This window comes from Poeciliopsis prolifica, unplaced genomic scaffold (assembly GCF_027474105.1).
Source record: "Poeciliopsis prolifica strain line A6 unplaced genomic scaffold, Auburn_PproV2 SCAFFOLD037, whole genome shotgun sequence".
In the NCBI taxonomy this organism is placed as follows: domain Eukaryota; kingdom Metazoa; phylum Chordata; class Actinopteri; order Cyprinodontiformes; family Poeciliidae; genus Poeciliopsis; species Poeciliopsis prolifica.
Genome location: NW_026562412.1, coordinates 3,365,692 through 3,387,849, shown reverse-complemented (window position 1 = coordinate 3,387,849; position 22,158 = coordinate 3,365,692). Strand labels below are relative to the sequence as shown.

The 22,158-nt window shown below is 38.9% G+C and overlaps 3 protein-coding genes and 1 long non-coding RNA gene across 5 annotated transcripts; 2 read left to right on the top strand and 2 right to left on the bottom strand.

Annotated features, from left to right (window-relative positions):
* Positions 1-74: 74 nt before the first annotated feature.
* Positions 75-9,861, bottom strand: LOC129374642 (mitochondrial basic amino acids transporter). Of its 2 annotated transcripts, XM_055053160.1 has the most exons (4): positions 9,348-9,861; positions 5,848-5,891; positions 3,283-3,366; positions 75-2,316 (listed from the first exon to the last, which is right to left on the bottom strand). In XM_055053160.1, the coding sequence occupies exons 1-4, from the start codon at positions 9,379-9,381 to the stop codon at positions 1,564-1,566; spliced, it is 915 nt and encodes a 304-aa protein (XP_054909135.1). In that variant the 5' UTR covers positions 9,382-9,861; the 3' UTR covers positions 75-1,563. The 2 variants fall into 2 exon arrangements, with proteins under 2 accessions (XP_054909135.1, XP_054909136.1); XM_055053161.1 differs by lacking the exons at positions 5,848-5,891; positions 9,348-9,861 and adding an exon at positions 4,220-5,795.
* Positions 9,862-11,350: 1,489 nt separating this feature from the next.
* Positions 11,351-15,102, top strand: LOC129374835 (uncharacterized). The gene has a single exon (XM_055053485.1). It carries the CDS (start codon positions 11,991-11,993, stop codon positions 14,130-14,132), a length of 2,142 nt encoding a protein of 713 aa, XP_054909460.1. The 5' UTR covers positions 11,351-11,990; the 3' UTR covers positions 14,133-15,102.
* A 1,676-nt stretch (positions 15,103-16,778) lies between these two features.
* On the bottom strand, positions 16,779-21,954 carry LOC129374836 (tryptophan--tRNA ligase, cytoplasmic). The gene is made up of 11 exons (XM_055053486.1): positions 21,876-21,954; positions 21,458-21,581; positions 20,592-20,808; positions 20,389-20,497; positions 19,482-19,601; positions 19,188-19,370; positions 19,009-19,109; positions 18,524-18,636; positions 18,271-18,444; positions 17,192-17,332; positions 16,779-17,107 (listed from the first exon to the last, which is right to left on the bottom strand). Exons 2-11 carry the CDS (start codon positions 21,569-21,571, stop codon positions 16,949-16,951), a joined length of 1,431 nt encoding a protein of 476 aa, XP_054909461.1. The 5' UTR covers positions 21,572-21,581; positions 21,876-21,954; the 3' UTR covers positions 16,779-16,948.
* On the top strand, positions 17,263-18,391 carry LOC129374837 (uncharacterized). The gene is made up of 3 exons (XR_008607554.1): positions 17,263-17,351; positions 17,866-17,947; positions 18,074-18,391. It is a non-coding gene; the product is annotated as an uncharacterized LOC129374837 (long non-coding RNA).
* Positions 21,955-22,158: the final 204 nt, after the last annotated feature.

The following is a 22,158-nucleotide window of genomic DNA, read 5'->3' as shown; positions in this document are numbered from 1 at the left end:
GTTTTTCACCGCCAGAGGTCAGCATCTTCTGACGTCAAACTGCTTTCATTTTCCACAATTAACAATTGTGCAAATTGTCATAGAAAACAAATCTTTATTTATCTTTTTAAAGATCTACATTTGGATGGCTACTTTGGTGCAAAGTATCGTACAGAATACAAAGCAGCATTCGGCTAAAGCAGTCCTTCCAACTCAAAAAAAAAATTACAAAAAAGATTTACAAGTCATTCTAAAGTCTACACAACAATCAGCAGCACCTTCACATTAATGTACATCATGTCCAGCACAACACTCACCGTCTACATACAGGGATATTACATGTTTCTGCATAATTACTGGGAAATTTAACCCACATTTAAGCTCTTGAGTCTCAACATTCATCCAGTATAATCCATGTTATTCAGTAAAATATGCAGGCATGTAAAAAGAGCAGCTATTGGTGCAAATGGGCGAACTAGCTGGTCTGCTGCTGCCCCCTGGTGGACAAAGTGACTTCTGATAACAGTTTTCATTTCTTCCAACCCAACTCAACACAGCATTCAGTGTTTTTAATAGTTACTGCAAAAAAAAAAGAAAAAAAAAGGAAACATTTCGCCTTAGTTTCTTCAACCATTAATGTGGTTATTATAAGGTGCTTCTTTAAAATGCAGACTTACATTTGAGTTTATCTGAGAAAATATCCAAAAATGTATTTATGTAACACTGAAAGGAGGTTAAAGTCACACAAAGCAAGCCGACCTATTAAAAATACTTTGGGAATGTTTTTGTAAACTATTCTCCCTTATTGCAAGATGCCAGATAATCATGATAGTTTTGATAAGTTAATGTCATAGAAAACAAACAGAATAACTGCACCGACTTACATGCATGCAGTCACTATCTGACCTAGATAGTGGGGATGCACGATAAATATCAGAACCAACATCGGTAGCGGACAAAATTAGTCAGATATGAACTATCTATATTCATTTAACCCCCCAAATGCGTCGTAAAAGGTAACTGTAAATATCAAATACGGCTATTGGCTCATATTTATGCATTCTTACTAAACAGCATTATTGTTTTTAAACTTGTTTGTAACAACTACAGTAACGATATAGTATGGGTGCACCGATTTATCTTGGTTGATCGGTTGATACTTGCATGTAAAGCCGATCTTATTTCAACTGCACATTTGCAGTTAACAACAGTCACCCCACTGTTACAAACTGCTACATTTACCAACATTTCAGACAAAAAAACAAACAGTATCGTCCAAAATCAGAATCGGTGTTTTTTTAAAGATACAGAAGCATTACCAGAAGCTAACTCCAAACTGCTAAACATATAAAATAAGCGGAAAGCAACGCTAACCATGAACATGACTGCAGAATCAATGTGTGTTTCTTATTTAAAGATCTGAAATCGGCCTAAAAACTGCAATCGGTGCACAATAGAACTATTGTGCAAAAGCATGGGTGAGAAACAAAGCCATATATACACACAATTTCAGCTTTTAGTTTAAAAAAAAAGTTTTTAAATACCACAGACTGATGGAGAGGAGCGCATCGGCTAACCTGTGCCTTACATGCTGGTTGGCTGCGGCTGCAGCTGCACGGCGGGCTCAGAGTTCTGCATGCTGCATTCCTCCTCCCGTCGCATGTACATTAAAAACAGAGTCACAGTGGCGAAGGTGGTGGCGTTGACCGGGAACGCGCGCAGCAGCGTGGACGTGAGTCCGCGCGTGAACACCCGGTACCCCTCCTTCTGTAAGCTCTGCCTGACGCAGTCCGCGATCCCGCCGTACTTGTTGACGCCGCCGACGCCGTCGGCCTGCAGCCGCGACTTGATGACGTCCACCGGGTACGTGGAGAGCCAGGAGGCGATGCCCGACATCCCACCGGCGAACAGCAGCTTCGGGATCATGTACGGGTCCTCTGGCTCGCAGCCCAGCGAACGCGTCAGCACGTCGTACGCCAGGAAGTACACGCCGAAGCCGGGCGTCTCTCGCAGCAGCGTGGTCACCATGCCGCGGTTGATGCCCCGGAACCCTTCCTTCCTGTAGATTCTCACCAGGCAGTCCAGGGAGTTCTTGTACAACTTCCTCTTGGACTTCTTCTCGCCGGTTCCCTGCATCTGCATGCGTGTCTTTGCCAGCTCCATCGGGCAGCAGATGACGCACTGGATGGCTCCGGCGGCGGCGCCCGCCAGGAACTGGTTGAGGGGCGTGTCGCGGCCGAGCTTCCGCATGGCGTTGCCTTGGACGCCGAAGACAATGGCATTGATGAACGTCAGCCCCATCATTGGAGAACCGATGCCTTTATACAGACCGAGCATCTGTAGAAAAGACAAACAAAAGTTTTCTTTCACCTGGGTTTATAAAAGAAACATAAAACGAGACGAAGACGTGCAACAGATGAAGACACCTTAACAGTTAGCTTTACTTTCTGATCATGCTGTGTGTTTAGCAGTTTGGATTTAGTTTATAGCAATGCTTTTTGTACTTAGCATTAGCTTCCGCTACTTTCTGAGTTTGACAGTTCATTAGATTTTAGTATTTTTTGTTGTAATACTAGCATTAGCTTCCACCAATGAAGTAGCCAACTACTGAGTTTGCTAATGTTTGGTGGTAGCTAGCTTCCTAATGGCAAAAACTATTGCTGGTTTTTGTGCTAACATTTATTCTCCATTATAACCATGGAAGCCATTTTGAAGTATGTCCACCAGAAAAAAAAGAAGAAAAAAAACATTAATATATATGGTTTTCATGGTTCAACATATGTAGGCTATGATATGACAAACACGTTCATCTAATTGGGTATTTTAGTGTAACCATGTAGAAAAAAGAAAAAAATCTCAGTAAATATTTAAACAGCCTAATCATGCCTTATTTGACACCAAAAATATGCATCTGTGGCAAATATTAGCAAATGTAGCTCAAAAATAAATTTGTTTACATCCTGAATTTTCCAAACAAGCTCCTGGGAACATCTTTGCCAGTTTAGGTTCTTTAAAGATTTTTCTGAAATATTCAACCACTAACTTACAATCATGACTCCAAATAAATGCAACCAAGTTTGTAAGAAGTGAAATGTTACAATCATAATTCTACCATGTGTGAAAGTGATGAGACCAAGCATACGCCACGAATAGCACAAAAGTCCAAAGCCTTATTTGGCTCACTGATCTCAGCTGAAAGACACTCCTCTCTGTAAGGTGGGGCTGATGCATGTAATCCCAGATGGAGCTGAAACTAGACACTTAAAACCCAAGAAGGATAAAAGAGAAGAGGCCAACACTTACCGATTCTTGGCGCACGATCGACTGAAAGCAGTGCAAAGTCCCGCGGTAAAGAGGTTTGTCCACATTTTGTACCTGAAGCCGCACCTGGGGACGACAGTGCTAATGTTAGCGGAGCGTTTGAAAGACACAAAATAAAGAGCACAGTGACTAAATATCACTGCAAAAACACAAAATCTCACCAAGCAAATTTGGTCTTTTTTTATAGTGCAAATATCTCAGTACACTTGAAATAAATTCTAACTTTTCAATAAGTAAGTCTTTAAAATTGCAGAAAAAGTACTTGTTACATTAGCAGATTATTTTACTCATCATACAGTTTTCTCAATGTTTTAAGTGAAATAATTTGCCAGTTTAACCAGTACTTTTTCTGTCAATATTAAGAAATTATTCACTTAAAACAAGCTTCAATATCTTACTGACAACTTGCTTATAAGTTAGTTTTTATATTAAATGTACTAAGGTACCATGTTTTCATAAAACTCCCCATATAGATGTTATTAATTTATCTCAACACTTTCTAAATAATTAATAACTGTTATGCGTCAATTGAGAGAAAGAGATTAAACCAACTAGTTTCCTTTCTCACCTATTGATTTTATTGCACTAAATGTTTCAGACTACGTTATTAACAGTTATTAATGATTTAGAAAGTGTTTATAGAGCTTTAGTCATCTAAAGTTGCACTAGACCAAAGATACTTGGTAAAGTTGTGTTTTTCCAGTGAACAAAGCAGGAAAATAAGCAGACAATCATTCGTTTGAGGGGTTAAAATGCTTATGGGGTGCAGCATTACCGAGTAAAACGTTGAGTAAAATAAAGAAAGATAAATAAGTAGGAGGGAAAAAAAAGAAAATAAAAATGCCTTCTTGGCTTTTATACTTCTATAGCTCAAGACAGGACATTGGGTGAAATAAAGAAAGACCTGGACCATACTTACTAGGTCACATTTCCGTGGAGAGGTTGTTTATTTCTCTCTCTCATCTACAACACAGTGACACTGTAGCTGTTAAAGACAGCCGCCCCGAGCCCCAAGCAGACACCGGCTCAGGGAGAAATGACATCAAACAGCAAGGTGTAAAAAGAACTACAACCAACATCCATTCAGCCTCTAAAACAAGCTGCAACACTAACATTCACCATCATGTGAAGAAGCTTCCTCACCAGCGGACGCTTTTCCAGCGCGGACATATTGACGTTATGACGTTCACACTGCACCCGGAAGTGACCAGAATCCGATTATATTTGTTTTCCTTTTGCCTTAAAGCAATCCGTATCCGATTTTTTATGACAGTCTGAAGAACACATATTGGATTTTTTTTATGACAGTCTGAAGAACACATATTGGATTTTTTTATGACAGTCTGAAGAGCACATATTGGATTTTTTATGTGGGTCTAAATTCGTTGTACGTTCATCCGACCGGAACGTCGTTGATTCTCGACTATTCTGCATCCTGACGCGCAAACGTAATGGAAAAACAGCAAACAACATTATGGCGGACAATAATGAGCGTCAGGTTGTGAATGTGAGAACTTTAAAACCGTAAGTTATTAGCCTCCATGTTCACTTCCGCAAACTGTGCACTTCTTTTTAGCATTGCGCATGCTCACTACGTGTGACGTTACTGCACCCTCGACTGCGCATGCGGGACATTTCAGGTCTTTTTTTCCCCATATAAATCGCATATCTGTACGGATTATCAACTGGAAAACTCCCTGGATTATATTTAATCGTAAATAATGTGAAGGAAATGTCATTTAAAATTCTTCATAAAATTTACCCTGTGGAAAAATGTAAAAATACTGTGACACATCTTTTGGCACCAAACTTCGGAAGGAGGTTTATTAATAACCATATTTTAACCTGTTTTTACTAAAGTTAGGGAAACGTTTTAATCCGTTTTTCTAAATTCCCCAGAAAAGATCCTAAAAAATGTTTTATATAACGAACTTGCACATTTGCTTTGCTAAATTTTACATTTATGTATGAAAATTTACCAATAAAGCACAAAATTTTCCTCATTTTATTAAAGATATGAAACTATACATTAAATCAATAACAATCTACAAATGAAAATACCCTCAGAATAATTTCTCTATGTAAATATTTTGTATACTTGTCATTTATTTAAATTAAAAAAAACACATTTGGAAAAAATGACCATAAAAACAATACAAATAAAATCAGTTTTGGGTCACTTCAGGTTGCAGTGTGAACATATCCTATGAGTTACTGGATTCATTCAAAACGCTGCCAATATTCACACACATTCTCTGAAGTAACGACAGCTGACCAGAAGTATAGTTTTCTTAGGGTTTTGTAGTTTAAGAAAATTAATAACTGGGTTGGATTAGGAAGTATTGTCCCCTCTGAGGATTTTCTGGCCCCAATTTAGTGAAATTTACTATAAAAACAAAACATACATGGGAAAAATAATTACAAATTTCATCTTTATGTTGAAAATGTTTATGTTCTGTTCGTTAAAAAAGTGTCAATTCAGTAAATTATGTTTATTGCCTAACAAAGGTGAAAGAAAATCAAAGGAAGGAATTGGGAAACACCCACCTTTACAGTATCGAATGGATGGCCGACCAAAACACCAGCAGCACCTGCAAAAAACTAAAACTTAATATATACAACAGTATATCTGTGCACCGATTGCAATTTTCTGATTCCTGGTTAAATTTTTTATCAGAAGAATCACTAAATATAATAGCAGCAAGTCCAAGCAGAAAGCAAATAAATCTTGACTATAACTGCTTGATTCCTGTTTAATATCTGGGTTTTAATCTTTGTTTTGCACTATGATGGTTGCTGTAAATTGTGAAGCACTTTAATCAACTGCAGTTGGTTTTAAATGTTTAAACGACTGACGGTGAATCGACACCAGCGCCATTTAATCGAACTGTAGTTTGTTTTTCTAGAAAGTTGGGTTCATTTGGGAAGGTATGAATGCGCAATTAAACCGCTAAAAACTCAGAGCACTCCAAAAACAGGAAGTGGACCACAGAGCAAGGCATTCTGGGTGAACCAGAAAACATGCTAGCTTAGTGCTAGCAGGAGAAATGGCTTGTAGTCTTTTACAAACGACCAAAAAATCCTACAAACATTTGTTAACTAAGGAAGTTGAATTCTGTCTTTATTTTGGTGTTTTCATGTTGCTTTTTCAGCAATTCTTGGTATATTTTCCCTTAATTTAAATCATCCTTCAGCTTTTCATGTGATATTAATATTTACCTCATATTCTGACATAAAAAATGTAAAAAGCAAATTATTTTTCTCAGCATTGGAGATAATATTTGTGCAAATTATGACAAATTGTAACATTTTTGAGCAAATCTGTTTTCATTTTGGCATTTAATCAAGTTTTATCATATATTTCTGCAGCTGTAAATGTGTTTTTTATACATCTGTGGAAGCCTTTGTTTTTTGGCTCCCTTTGCGGCCCGGCCAGCTGTCGAGTTATCAGTTGGTCGCTGCACCTTAAGCAGTGACGTCAGTCGTAACGCAGCCTGTCCTTGACTCGTGTCAATGATCCCAAAACTCAATTTTATACCAATTATCTCCATCTACAGGCCAAAGCAAACTTTGAAAACAAAAACATGCGTAAAAATGAACTTTTTGTGATAGACAGGAAGGTTTAAATTTGTAGGGAAACGCAGAGTGTCGATTCTCAGCTGGTTTTAACTCGCTGACCTTTGTGGGCGAGAAACATTTCTGACAAAGTTAATATGACCCTAAGTGGGTCATTCATAGAACATCATAAGTGAGTTATTACATGGAGAAAAAACAGACGCTGCACTGCAAAAACGAAATCTTACTAAGTATTTTTGGTCTAGTTTCTATTGCAAATATATTATTACACTTTAATGAAGACAAATCTAACATACAAGTAACTTTCAGCAAGAAATGTCATCTTTATAAATCCATAATATTGTTTTTTAAAAAGTACAGATTATTTCACTTGTAACAAAACATTTTTCCAAAGTAACAGATACCAGTTTCCAGAATACCAGTTTAAATATAAACTGGAGGAATTTAAAATGTTTTATTTGTTCACAGTCTTTTCCTCTTGCCACATCATTTAAACTGAATTTCTAAACGGTTTGAATACAAAAACTGGCGTCTCAATTAAAAATAATGTCTGAATCGGATCTCTAGACTCTGAAATATTTGCATTTTTATTATTAACTGTTGATTTTGTTTGATAAGGTGCCACCTGCACCGCCCTCCAGACTCTTCCCAGATGTTTGCAGCACAGCCTTGAGTGAAGAACCAAACAGCTGACAAGTTTCCCAAACGTTTTTGTTGCTGCTTTTCAGTGGAAACAAGTTTTCCAAGAATGAATGAACTCAGGACTCCCACAAACTTCCCAGATGGCAACTTTTACGATAACATTGAGCAAAAAACATCTACTTCGTATCCGTTTCATGAATCCTGAAACGCTGAGCTGTTTCTCGGCTTCTCATTCAACAGTGTCGACATCTGAATCCACTCTGATCATCTATAATTCAACATCTACGAATTAATTATCCAAAGTTATTTGAGGCACAATTTGTGAGCAAGAATGCAAAACCAAAGACTTTCTTTGGGCTTTAAGCGAAATCCAGTATGAGAACAGCACATTTTTAAATGCTGTTTTAAGATCCTCGAAAGCCCAAAAAAAGCACAAATTTTCTAAAAAAAGAGATACAATATAATCTGTCTGCTTTGATAGTAGGAGCAGTCTTGATAAAAATGTTTAAAAAAGCAACTAGACTTTCTTAATACTTCAGTTTTGTATAGCAAATTTAACCCAGCAACATGTTGGCAACCATTTTCTCTGTACACTACGCCTGTAATGTTGCGACATGACAGGAAAAAAACAAAAATGTTGTATTTTTTAAGTGTGCATTTGTCTGAGTTACTTAAACACACACAAAAACATTTATGTATCGAACTAAAGTTGTCCAACTTTAAAGTTAAAAGACAATCTTTACAGGAATTTTAATGTTTGACTGAAACATAAATAATCTGGAAGCTAAAACATAAGTGTTCAACACTTCCTTGTGATTTTCTATGGTAAGCTAATTATTTCATTTTCTCTTGATTTACTGGTTCCTTGTTTTCTTTGTTTGAAAAAGTAAATGTAAAAAATTGCCCAACTTTAAAGTTAAGACAACTTTTACATTATTTTGACTGAAAACTCAAGACTCTAATCTTTTGAATCATAAGAAATAATCTAGAAGCTAAGACATACTAAGAGTCTTCACCGCAAACAAAAAAGAAATGGTAATCTAATTATTTTGTTCTCGTTTATGCTTACCTGCTTCAAATTAATTTATTGAACAAAAGTTCCCAAACTTTAAAATTAAAATACAAAATTTTCACTAAAATCTAAGATTTCAATCTTTGGGATCATAAGAAATCATCTGGAAGCTAAAACATAAGAAATGTTCACTTCTTCCCATTTATTTTCAAACAGAACAGTAATTTTGTTTTTTTGTTTTTTTTATTTTTAACCATTTGAAATGAATAAAGTAAACGTTTCCAGTTAATTTTCTTTCTTATTTCTCCAATATATATGTGCATAAACTGGTCGCATACTTCTGAACCCAACCCGTTGTCCTTTTATTGTGCAACTCCCCAATGTGTAATAATGAAGATGATTAATGGTGAGTCAATCCAGGACAGAAAGAAATGGGAGTGTTAAGTTTATTAAACTCTGTGTCAGCTGGAGAAAGATCAGAGTGCTGGTGTTTCCTAATGCAGCTGCTGGAATGTTGGGAAACACGCTGGGAATCACCAACACCCAGCTGCAGATCCCAAAAGTTCCATCCGGGTTACTACCAGCCCAGAAAAATACATTCATTAACAAATACTTGCTAATTCACAGCCTCCACTTTATCACCATCACTCTATGTTGTTATAAAAGATGATGTCGACCCGGAGGAGGTTTAAAACTCGCAGCTTTTCCTTTGGTTTTCCACCTGAATGAGCTTCCCCTTATGGAAAATCACCGGCGCGGCTAAAGCTAATGCTAACAGCGATGCTAACTCACAGACAGGAAAATAACACGCACTCACCTCCCACACATCCAGCGGCGAAGTCGAGGGCCATTCCTTTAGAAAATTAACAAGTTGGAAGCCTTCACTGGGACTTGAGATGTAATTCAGAATGAATTATAAAAGAATATATCTGTTTTTGGGTCTGATAGAAGCAGCAGATTTACCCTCCGGCTCGGTGGTCAGCCCGGCTGGAGAAGGTAAACAGCTAGTATCGCTAATGAAACCGGCTCTCACTCCGAGGAAATACTCTTAATTTGTCCCTCTTACTAGAGCTGTTCTCCCTGCCAGACCTTTCTATTTCTGTACGGCGGCAGAAGGCGGAGGTGTGCCCTTTTTAAGGCAGCCCAATCGGCTTACTTGCTTGCAGACAACTCCCCTAGCGAGCCCTATCCACCCCCCGGATCCATTGGCTGCTGCGGCTTAAATGAGGGTTAAAATTGTCGCGGCTGATGCCACAGCGTCAAAATCAACAGTGTTATCGCCGTGGTCCTCTGCAGCTTGCGTGGGTTTGCGAAAAGAATGGTCTGCTGCAAACTGCGTGACCCCTGAGCAACGTGAGCTGCAGGATACTGAGGCAACACATCAGTATTTAGCCACTTGAGCAAAAAGGATGCACAGTAAAACCATCCTCAATATTCTTGAAAAGTTTAACTATTAAAAAATAAAGGAGGCCACACAACTAATTCATATGGCTGCATTTCCTTCTTTGCATTCCTGCAATTAATCACCTGTTCATTTAATATTTTCTCACATGTATTATTATCGATTGATATTGATCAAGTTTCTATCACGATACATATTGTTAGCCCTAAATTATGGTCAACAATCATTGGTAAAAACTGCTGACTGATTATAAGCCAAAAAAAGCACAAAAAAAGAAGCAAAACAAATTATTGTAAAATTGAGTGGAAAGAAAAAATGCAGTAGAAACAAGGATAACAGCAGCCTTGAGAAGATGGTGAGGGAAAGACCATGCAAGAGTTTTGGACAGATTCACAAGGTGAAGACCCAACACAAAGACAAAACTAAAATATGTTACTCATGTTCAGCCATCCTTAAACAGAAATAACATCAACTAATTTGAGATGAAAGTAATGTTTGCATTTCAAGAAGAGGATGAGAGACATGAGAACCAACAACCCAGATGAAACAAAAAGTGGGAGAGAGGCAGGAAAATCTCAAGTTGTTGGGGTGAATGGATGCAGCAGAGCAGGTATTGGGTTTCAGGCTGAGCATGCTCTGATAGGTGAGTCTTTTACCCAAGTAAATAATAACTGACTTTACTCTGACAAGAAAGGACTTCACTTATTATGCACTTATTAAATATATTAGTCTCGTTTCTAATGTAAATATGTCTCTACACTTAAAATAAGACAAGTAACTTTTCAGCAAGATATAAAAGCTTGTTTTACATCAATAATTTCTTAATGTTGACAAAAAATACTAGTTCTATTGGTAGATTATTTCACATAGTAGTTATTTTAACCAATATTAAGGAATTATTGACTTAAACAAGCTCCTATATCTTGCTTAAAATTTGCTTATTAGTCAGTTTTGTCTTATTTTAAGTGTACTAAGATATTTTCACTAGAAACTAGACAAAGAAAACACTTGGTAAAAGTTTACTTTCAAAATTCAACTTCACCTTAAATGTTGATGTAACTCATATAGATTTGGTTAATGATAACGTTACCCAAACCATGAATTTCAGTAATTACATTCAAACTAATCAAACTCAATTTCTCAGAAAAAAATACTAAATAATAACTGATTCAAAATAAATTTTAAACACAGAAATAGTCTTAATTATGGAAAGGCTGAACAATATTACAATATCATGAAATATGTGTCTTATATATATATCAATAATTTTTTTATTAGTTTTTCTGTTTTAAATATTTGGAATAATTTCCTGTTTTATCCATAGTTTTCACACCACATTTATTTATTTATTTATTTTTTTCATTTCTAAGCAATTATGAGGAATGGAGGCGAAACCTGAAACTGCTGCTGCGCAAGTGACTCAACGGTCTGTTGCTAGGTAACCAAAGAATGAGTGAGTTGCTAGGTAACAATAACTGAATACCAGCTTGTTGCTGTTAAGTCGGGTTTACGTTTGGAAAAGAACGGCGCAGACCTTCATCTCTGCAGAAACCCTCAGCCTCAGATGCAACAAATCCACTTTCTTATCCATGAATGGACACCGGCCAGAAAGACGGTCGGAAATGGTGGCTTCCAACATCAGCTGGGTTTCCCCTTTTTCTGTTTTCGGGCACCATGTGACCGTTGGTCCTGGAACCCTGCTGTGCCAGTCCATTGTCCTCAAGAGCCGCTGTCTCCCAAGTGTGTATTTCAGCCTTGGTGATGTATTACCAGCTCAACTGTCTCCAGTGGCCATCAGCTGCAGCTGTAAAGTTTGTTTTTATTCAAACTTCAGCAGTTTTCTAGTTGTCCTTCTGAGATAGTGACATCAATTTGTGACATCACACAAAGAGTGATGCACCCTTTGTGGAGTGAGAATGCATCACAAATCTGCACTTGTGAATTCATAACCATTGCAGAAGCTGGAGAGGAAGGATAAGGATTGTACTAATTGTACTAACAGGCGAATAAAGGAAAACACTGATACATTTTTTGATTTGTCCAGAGAAAGTCTTAAAAATGAGTAGGAGCAGTAAGCCATCAACTTCTGGTTGCGAGAGGGGGAAATTTCAACAGATTGTAGCGAGAGAGACCGAGAAGCTACAAGGCATCTTGAAAGAAGTTAGCATGATGTCCACTGAAAGAGATGCTCTGAATAAGGCAAATGAGGAGGTGAGCACACTGAAGCACAAAAACAGTGATCTGGAGGAAAGAAACAACGTCCTGGAGAAGGAAAAGGCCAATATGGAGAAGAAAAACGACAGCCTGAAGAAGGCAAAAGCTGCTTTGGAGCAGAAAAGCAACGTCCTGGAGCAGGAAAAGGCTGCTCTGGAGCAAAAAAGCAATGTCCTGGAGAAGGAAAAGGCTGCTCTGCAGCATAAAAGCAACGTCCTGGAGAAGGAAAAGGCTGCTCTGGAGCAGAAAAGCAACGTCCTGGAGAAGGAAAAGGCGGCTCTGGAGCAGAAAAACAACGTCCTGGAGAAGGAAAGGGCTGCTCTGGAGGAGAAAAACACCTCCATGGAGCTCCAAAGAGCTTCATGCTCCAAAGCGTTGGAGCAGGAAAACAACATCCTGAAGAAGGACAAGGCTGCTCTGGAGGAGAAAAACAACGTCCTGAAGAAGGAAAAGGCTGCTCTGGAGCAGAAAAGCAAAGTCTTGGAGAAGGAAAGGGCCGATATAGTGAAGAAAAATGACACCCTGAAGAAGGAAAAAGCTGCTTTGGAGCAGAAAAGCAATGGTCTGGAGAAGGAAAAGGCTGCTCTGCAGGAGAAAAACAACATCCTGAAGAAGGAAAAGGCTGCTCTGCAGGAGAAAAACAACGTCCTGGAGAGGGAAAAGGCCGATATGGTGAAGAAAAACGACGTCCTGAAGAAGGTAAAAGCTGCTCTGGAGGAAAAAAGCACCACCCTGGAGCTCCAAAGAGCTCCAGTTGGTAGCTCCAAAGAGTTGGAACAGGAAAGCAACATCCTGAAGAAGGAAAAGTCTGCTCTGGAAGAGAAAAACGACGTCCTGAAGAAGGAAAACAACTCTTTGATGCAGAAAAACAATGACCTGAAGAAGGAAAAGTCTGCTCTGGAACAGAAAAACGAAGTCCTGAAGAAGGAAAAGGCTGCTCTGGAGGAGAAAAGCAATGGTATGGAGAAGGTAAAGGCCGATATGGAGCGGAAAAACGACGTCCTGAAGAAGGAAAAGGCTGCTCTGGAAGAGAAAAACACCAAGCTGGAGCTCGAAAGAGCTCCAGCTGGTGGCTCCAAAGAGTTGGAGCAGAAAAACAGCGTCCTGAGGAAGGAAAACAACTCTTTGGTGCAGTTTAACAACGTGCTGAAGAAGGAAAACGCTGCTCTGGAGGAGAAAAACGATGTCCTGAAGACGGAAAACAACTCTTTGGAGAAGCAAAACAACATCCTGAAGAAGAAAAAGGCCGATATGGAGCAGAAAAGCACCGCCCAGCAGGAGGACAACAACGCCGTCATCGACCAGGTAAGCACTGTCTTGAAGGAAGAAATCACTGCCCTGAAGATGAAAAGCACTGCCGTGGAGCAGCAAAACACTATGTTGGAGCAGAAAAGCAACTTCTTGGAGCAGATAAACCATGCCCTGGAGCAGGAGAACGCTGCCCTGAAGGATAAAAGCTCTGCCCTGGAGGAGAAAAGCACCGTCTTGGAGCAGATAAGCTCTGCTCTGGAGCAGGAAAACACCGCCCTGCAGCTCAAAAGTACCGCCCTGGAGCAGAAAAGCACCGCTCTGGAGCAAATAAACACCGCTTTTGAGCAGGAAAACACTAGCCTAAAGCTGAAAAGCACTGCTCTGGAGCACAAAAGCAATGCTCTGGAGCATATAAACGCGGCCTATGAGAAGGAAAACACCGCCCTGAAGCTCAGAAGCGATGCTCTGGAGCATATAAATGCCGCCTTTGAGCAGGAAAACACCAACCTGAAGCATGCAGTGGAGCAACTGAAGAGAAGGCTGAGGGCCAAAGAGATGCAACAGAACCAACTGCCATCTGACGAGGAAACCCAGGAAGACAGCCAGTCGGTTTCAGAAGAGCTGCAGGAGCACCCAACAATAATCAGACGTGTGGTCGGAAGCGTCTCCAATACACTTTGGAAAATGTACCGAAGAGACAATCTCAGGTACTGGATTGAAAGATGGTACTTCTAAAATAAGAAGGGTCATGATGGCTCCAACGTTATGCTTGATTATCGGTGGCATTAAAGCTTGAGTCCGGGGAGCTTGACACTTGGTGTAGGATGAGGAGCTTGGGGCAAGCAGTGCCGCCAGCGCCAAGTTCTCTATCCGGCATCACAAAGCTGCAGACATCATATTCCTCCATCGATCCAGGATGCTTGATGATGCATCCTGTGTCGATGCAGGATGATGCATTCTGCTTCAATGCAGGTTCCTCTGCTGGTTTCTCCCGGCAGAGGAACCTGCACCTCCCGGTTCCTGCTCTGCCGCCAGCAGGTAGTTGCTCCGCTGCCACTGTCGCAGGTCCCATCAACCTCCCAGCCAGGCCCAGGTCCTCTGGGAGGGGTTTCTGCATGTTCTCCCCATGCATTTGTGGGTTCTCTCCGGGTACTCCGGCTTCCTCCCAAAGTCCAAAAGCATGACTGTTAGGTTAATTGACTTCTCTAAACTAAGTGTGGATGTGTGCATGCATGGTTGTTTTTCACCTGCCTGTGTTGCCGGCAACGTGTCCAGGGTATTCGGGAGGAGTGCTGGTGCCTATCTCCAGCGAACATTTCGGGCGAGAGGGGGGGTCACCCTGGACAGGTCGCCAGTCCATCACAGGGCAACACAGAGACAGACAGGACAAACAACCATGCACACTCTCACACCTAGGGAGAATTTAGAGACCAATTTAAAAACGGATACAAAAATAAATTATACAAATCAGGGGTTCGATTCAGAGGCTAGGGGCCAGGATGGTCAGTGTCAAGACTAAGATGCCTCACCGATTATCCACAATTCACTTTCTGCATGTTTTTATTCTTTCACTTGGGTCTTAAATCCTTAAAAAATTAAAAACAAAACCCACTAAGTTGTTTTTTGGTGTTTTGAAAATGAGCCATTTCAATAAACATAAGCAGTCACTGCCCGTTACCTAGCAGGTTACCTTTTGCTAGCAACCGCAGCAAAAGGTAACCTGTATGTTAAAAGAGCATTTTCTGACCAGGTCTGTACATTATGTAGAATGATTTTATTTGGATTATAAAAATTGTGTATGCGGGTTAATTTCACTCATTTTACTGGATGTTAAAAAACAAATCTGTTTTATGTAATAATTTATTTAGTTTTTTTTTTTTTTCTAACATTCATCAGTTTTGGATCTGGACATCATCAGGTCTTTATTTTGTGAAAGCATGGCACTGACATACAGTGTCTGAAGTTCATATGTTTGGGCTTTTTAATGATCCACCTGAATATTTTTCTCCAGGATTGGACGATCATGCAACAAAAAAACTGAAATTTTTAAAAACAAGAATTAGCTGCACATGTTTTAATTCTCTAATCAACACAGGTTAAAATATACATAAGACTCATCAATGCAGAAAAACTTCCTTGTTTTCCCACAATCATCATTCTGGCTGGATATGTGATAACTATTTTTGGTTTTCATTTTATGAGTTTATTTACACCTTTCTGAGCAAACTTCCAATCATCCAACTTTTATGAGTGGATCAGTGACTGGCTGCTCTCCCTATGCATTGCATGGCAGGCACCTATTGTTCTTCACCTAATAGAATGTCTCTTTATTTATATCTTTACATATTTATTTATTTTTCTTCCGTCACCATTAATGCGACTCGTACCACTGCGGGCACCCCAACAAAAGTGGTATCACTTTTGCAGCTGATTCGGACTACAAAAACGCATCACTGTAGTTTTAACTCTGAGGACTGAGCTGGTCTTTATAAATACTTGTGTTTTGGGCATTTTATAACTGATTTAAACCAACCGTTGTTCCACACAGGATCAGTTTGGCAATTTAAAATGAAGCTTACTGAAAATTTCTAAATTAAAGCCTTGACAATTTTTACATCAAGTTATTGCTGTTTGGGGCATTTTATTATTAACTCTATCACTGTTAGTGACAGTGGACATTTAAAATGAAGCTTACTGAACATTTCAAAATAAAAGCCTGAAGATCCCACTCTGGCAAGTGCACTGCCACAGGCGGTGCATTAAGACTAGCCAGCATTATCTTTTCTCTCAGGTTAGGGCTCTGCCTTGCGCAGCTTTTAGCATTTAGCTATTTTTGTTACTTATTAGTAATGTTTAGGATACTGAATGTAGCAAGTCATTCAGTATCCTAAATGACTTACTGAATGTAAGACAATATTCTAAAGATACCCCATATGTTTCTGACAGCATTTAGGCTTACATTAGCATTTTGGCTAATTTTAGCTTACAGACTAAATTTAACATACTGAGTGGTGCAAGTCCATGTTAGTAAACATGCTTGTGACTCTCCACAGGCTGTTGACTAGCATTTGGCCAAGCTTTGTATTGATACAACTTTTTAGCATCAGAACGCTGGGTTCAAACCAATGGGCACTTTGGCAGGACCCGGTTAAATTTATTCAGGAATTTTCTAGTTTCAATTATTGCTGCACGATGTTTAACTCTGAAAATGCATAAAAAAATGGATCATTAAAATCCCAAAATGTTATCACAATAACGTGGTTTTGTTTTTAGAACATAGCGAACAATAACAAAGTGTTAGTGTGATAAAGTCGTCCCGTTTACAGGGTTGCGTTCACTGATGTGAGAAGTTAAATTTCCACAGAAGACTTCTGAAGCGGATGATTTTTGTTTGTGTTTAAGCAGATTCAGGAAACATGCCTTTCACTTTCACTCCCGAACAACAACATGTGCATTTACTGCAGCCTGAGCAGTTTTTCCTGTTCTTCCCGTCACAGACGACTTGAAATGGAAAAAAGAAAAGCAGAGCACAACAAACACAGATCTGTGAGCTACAAGTTAAAATTTAAAGGCCTGGGTGTCATGAACTGCTTCACTAATTCATCTGTGACTTGTTTGCGTCTCTCTTGATGCTGTGCAATCATGGGCTGCAGAGTCTCAATCAATATCTTCTTCAGTTCGCCTGTTAGCAGAGCGCCGCTCGTGTAGTCCTGGGGAGAGACGGCGGTCAGAGGGATTATCTGGAAGAATAATCCAAAGGAACAAAGAAAGAACAAGTTTGTTTTCTTCCTCACCTGTCTGATTTTCTCCAACTGCTCATCATCCTCAAGGAAGAAAGTCAAATACATGAAGGAGACGTCTACGTCTGCGTTCCCGCCGTACTTCCTGTGTTCCTCCACCGTGTCTTTCCCTCCGGAAAACGCATGCTTGTTAATCTGTAGGGAATAATCAGAGGTGAGCGAAGTTTGCAACGTAAATCTAATCTGATTAAGCACACATTCACACCAGCCCTGTTTAGTCTGCTTTAATCAAACTCCAGTTTAGAAAGTCTGATTCGTTCAGGGAAGTGAGAATGTGCAATCAAACTCTGAAAAAAGTGAAGTGGTTCTACTTCTAGCAGGCCAAGAAAATAAAGAAAACAAACTAAGATTAAGCAAATAAAGTAGGCAGATTTTTGTCTATTTTTCCAATCGCTGACCCAGTTATTTTAGGCTCAGATTGAGTCACTTTCTTTCAAAATTATTACTATAATTAGAAAAGTTTAATAAATGAAATAAAAGCTGATATGGGTGCAGCAAAACCGTACAAGTCTGGATTAACGTGGTTCTACTTATTCTAAAAGTTTTGCTGTAAAAATGTTAGTACTTTGGGTTGTACTTAACATTTTCCATTGCGAGAAAATTATGTCAGTAATATTTTTACCCTGACTTAAAATAAAAAGTTTAATAAATTTGTATCATTGTCACAGTGAACTCTGGTGCGGTTTAAATGCAAGCACATAGGAGAACGCTCCAAAAGCAGGAAGTGGACTAAAACGCAGGGAATTCTGGGTAAATACAACCAAAACAAACATGCTAGCTTAGCGCTAGCAGGAGAAATTTTTTGATGTCTTTTACCTAAAACAAAAAAGAAATCCTACAACCACTAAAATCTGACACCACTCCATTTTTGTTTAGATTTTGAAAGAAAGGAAGTTGCGCTCAGTGTCTTCTTCAGTGCTTCTTGATACAGCGCCCCCACAGGCCAGGAGGGGATGCAGATTTTTCAATTAGTTTGGTTCGTTTGATGCAGTGTGAAATCAAACCGCAGCAGCTAAAAATGTAACAAATGTTCCACTGATACCAGACGATCAGATGAAAACGGCCTAAATGACCTTGTTCTTGATCTGCTTCGGCGTGTCAGTGAGGAATATGGAGGAGTTAGCGTCGCTGGCGCTCATCTTCGTTTGCGCCCCCTGCAGGGCAGGGAAGAAGGTGGAGTGCAGCAGGGCTGGTTTCGGGTATCCGATCCTCGGTGCAACATCGCGGGTCATCCTGAAGTAGGGGTCCTGTGTGACAGACAAAAAACTAATTATTTTGTACAATAAACATACCTTTGCATTCCTTCCTCCATCTTGTGTTTCTGACCTGATCAATGGCACAGGGGATGAGGCACTGTATGTCTTTTCTGCTTCCGAAAACATGAGGGAAGGAGTTACTGAAGGATGGCGCAGCCTGGATGGCTGGGAAGCTGATCTTTCCTGGTTGGAGAACAAAACACAATAACTGTTCAAACGTACACTTGGAAAATGTGAAACTCTTAACAGATTTCCTTATGTGGAAACTGAAATATGTTCTTATGTTAATCTAAACAGACTGAACTACAGAGTAACTAAATCCTAAATGAATGATTGGACCTCAAAGGAGACTTATTATGCAAAATTTACTTTTTGTACTTCTGTTTGGGTCACAACTGCATTTAAGACTTATTTAAAACCCGTAATCAAAGTATTTGAAGCCAATTTACCTTCTTTTGAATTAATTCAAGAAATTTTAAGGCCTTAATTTTAGATGTGTCTATTTAAGACTTTAAATCTGTGCAGTCACTCGTTTCACTGTTTTCAGCCGCTTACCGATGCAGTCACTGTCCGTGAAGCCAAAGATGCCTTTAACCTGGTTAAACGTCACATGCTTCTGGATCTTCACCACATTTCGGTAGAACTCAGGGGAGGAACTGAGGTAAAAAACCAACAACACTATAAAACACTCTAATCTGACAGTGTTCTCTCTTTAGTCTCCAGTTTTGTTTTACCCCATGTAGTCGAGGTCAGAGAAGATAAAGGTCTTGTTGATGTCAAAGCCACAGGCGATTATGTCCTTGGCATTTTCTATGGCAAAGCGGTGGCATTCTTCAACAGTCAGGTCCTTCCACAGGTACTTCTCATCATCCGTCAGCTGGATCACCAGCGGGATGTCGAACACGTCCTGGAGCCATCTGGAGACAGGAGTTCAGTGCAATTTGCTTCATTTTGATAGTCAGAATTGCACCTTTTGGTTTATATCTATGGTGTAGTAGTGACGTATTTATGCAGGGAAACAAACTCACTTAGTGAAGATAAAAGGGATGAGGTGACCAACATGCATGGCCTCTGAGGACGGCCCCCTGCCAGTGTACAGGTAGAACGACTTGTGCTTCTCGTATGCATCCAGCACCTGATGCATATCTCTGCAAAAAAAGGGAGAAAAATTACGTTCATTCCTCTGTATCCAATAATATTTCATTGTGATTTTATTTTATCAACACAAAGTAGTACAAAGAGGGAAATTAAATGATTTGCAAAACACAAAACATAAAAAGTGTGTCGTGCATTTGTGTTGAACCTTCCTTGATTGGTTTCACTGCATAAAATCCGCAGCAATAAAGTCTAATTGTGTCTGATTTTATCGTAATAAATCTTTTTTTACAGTAAAAAAATGTTAGGAACATCAGAAAACAACATGAAGACCAAGAAAAAGAAATAGTCCTGTTTCAGTTGGTTACAAGACAAAAGGGGACACAAAAATTGTGTTTATTATATCGTTTATCATTTATTGTGATACATTTCTTCTACCAGCTGCATCTGCAGTGAAAGTTGGTGAATATACAAAAAACCAGACCAAGTATTTTTGGTCTACTTTATTGCGCAAATATCTTATTGTCTTATTGTCAGTACACTGAATCGTGTTAACTTTTAAACACAATTTCGGAGCTTGTTTTAAGTCAATAATTCCTTAAAATTGCTGAAAATTTTTTAGTTCCATTGACAGAATATGATACTTAAAACAAAACATTTTTCCCCAGTTATAAGTGAAATAATGTGCCAATGGAACAAGTGTTTTTTCATCAATATTAAGGACTCACTGACTTAAAACAAGCTTCTATATATTCCTGAAAAGTTACTCAGAAGTTAGTTTTGTTTTATCTTAAGTGTACTATGATTAATATGTAATTTATTAATTGGAAGAGCAAACACCTGTGTGAGAAGAAAACTCGTCTTCGTAGAAAGCGATGGGGCTTCTGTCCACAAACTTTCTCTACTCTATCCACCAGCTCCTGGTCGATTTTACTGCTCCCAAACCTCACTAAAAAAATTTTAAAATAAGAGAAAGCAATGTTTATCAATACGTCATTATGGATTATCCCTTCCTTTAGACTTAAAGCTAACTGGACTCTCACCTATTAATTTGTCATAATCGACTCCCTTAGCGTTGGTGGTTGAAACGGTCCATGGATCCACTGTGTCGTCCTCACCGGCGCCTTCTGCTGCCGGGCCGTTGTTGGGCGCAGCATCGTTTACTGACGGTGGACATCCTGCTTTGTAGTCCTGACCAGTCATCTGTTTGTAGTCCATTTTCAGCTTCAGTAGCAGCTGGACAGCAGCATCAACCTCAGCCTGCAGAAAAATAAATAAAACAGGGGTAAAAAACAACAACAATATGATCTATCAGGAAAAAAATAAAAATAAAACTTTTTTCCCCTTAACTTTTACTGTCTTCAGATTAGAAACGTGTATAAAATTTTATTATTTTTTATATTATGATGAAAGGATGGACATTTGTTCATGTCTTAAAGATAAGATGGTAATTATAAAAAAACATTTTTTAAATGGCCTGTTTCCTTCCATGTCTAGAAACAAGGCAAGAGATCATTTAAAATCTGATTCACTTTTAAAACTTCTGTTACTGATAAAAAATAATCTAGTTATCCTACAGTTCATGTCCAAATTTTACATTTTTACAGAGTTAAATTTTCAGTTCTTTTCAGTTCATGTTTATAGTACAAAGATATTAGTGCACCATAAATTTAAGGTGGATAAATCCAGCTTTAAACATGAAAGTTGCATAAATCATGGACCAGACTGATGATTCACTCCCAAATATGTTTTATATAGAAACACTATATAAACACCATGTCCATATATTAAATGATGAGACAGACTTGATCCCCTTTTTGGAAATAATTATTTAAGGTTGTTGATTAACTTCCCAAAGTAGAAATATAATCAGTTGTATCCTTTTCTTTTTGTTGGAAATGTGCCTTACTTTATCAGCTTTGGCTGACTTCAGGGATCTCACTTTTTCCCCTTGTTCGGTGAGTTTCTCATAAAGCTCCATGGGAGTCCTGGCTCCTCCCTCGTCTCCTTGGCAGTCTGTCATCTTCTTCACACTGATATGGTGTAAAAAAAAAATTAAACAAATAGAACCACCAGTCTTTAAACGGGAAAATAAAACAAATTTAAAGCTCTGACGTCTCTATATTTCCTCCTTCCGTAGCACAGAAGGCTCTCCCATATGTGAGCATTTATCAGAGCTAGGTTGGTAAATCTGGCTAACAGTTGCTAATATTCGCTATTAAAACAGAAAAAACAGGTGGTGTGTTCAATAATTTAAAAAAAAAACTATTTAGCTTAAAGACGTATAAGAGAAATATCCGGTTATTGTCTCTGTTTTTCTATCATACCGTTAAGCTGACAGCTCCCTCATTCAACTTGCATCAGCCTGTAAAGAGCCCGGTGTCCGGATCTATTTCTTCCCCGTTCAAACACGCCGTGTTCGAAAGGTTCCGATCATCACGGATCCGCGCAGTCAAGAAATTCAGTCTAATTCCTATAAATGTTATCAGGAGAACATAAAAGATCCACGCCATTTCGTTCATAACAAAAAATACTGAAGATATTTCAGAAATTATGACTTTAATGAGCAGGAAGTGCCTGTATCTGGTTCCTATCCACTGGTTTCAAAAT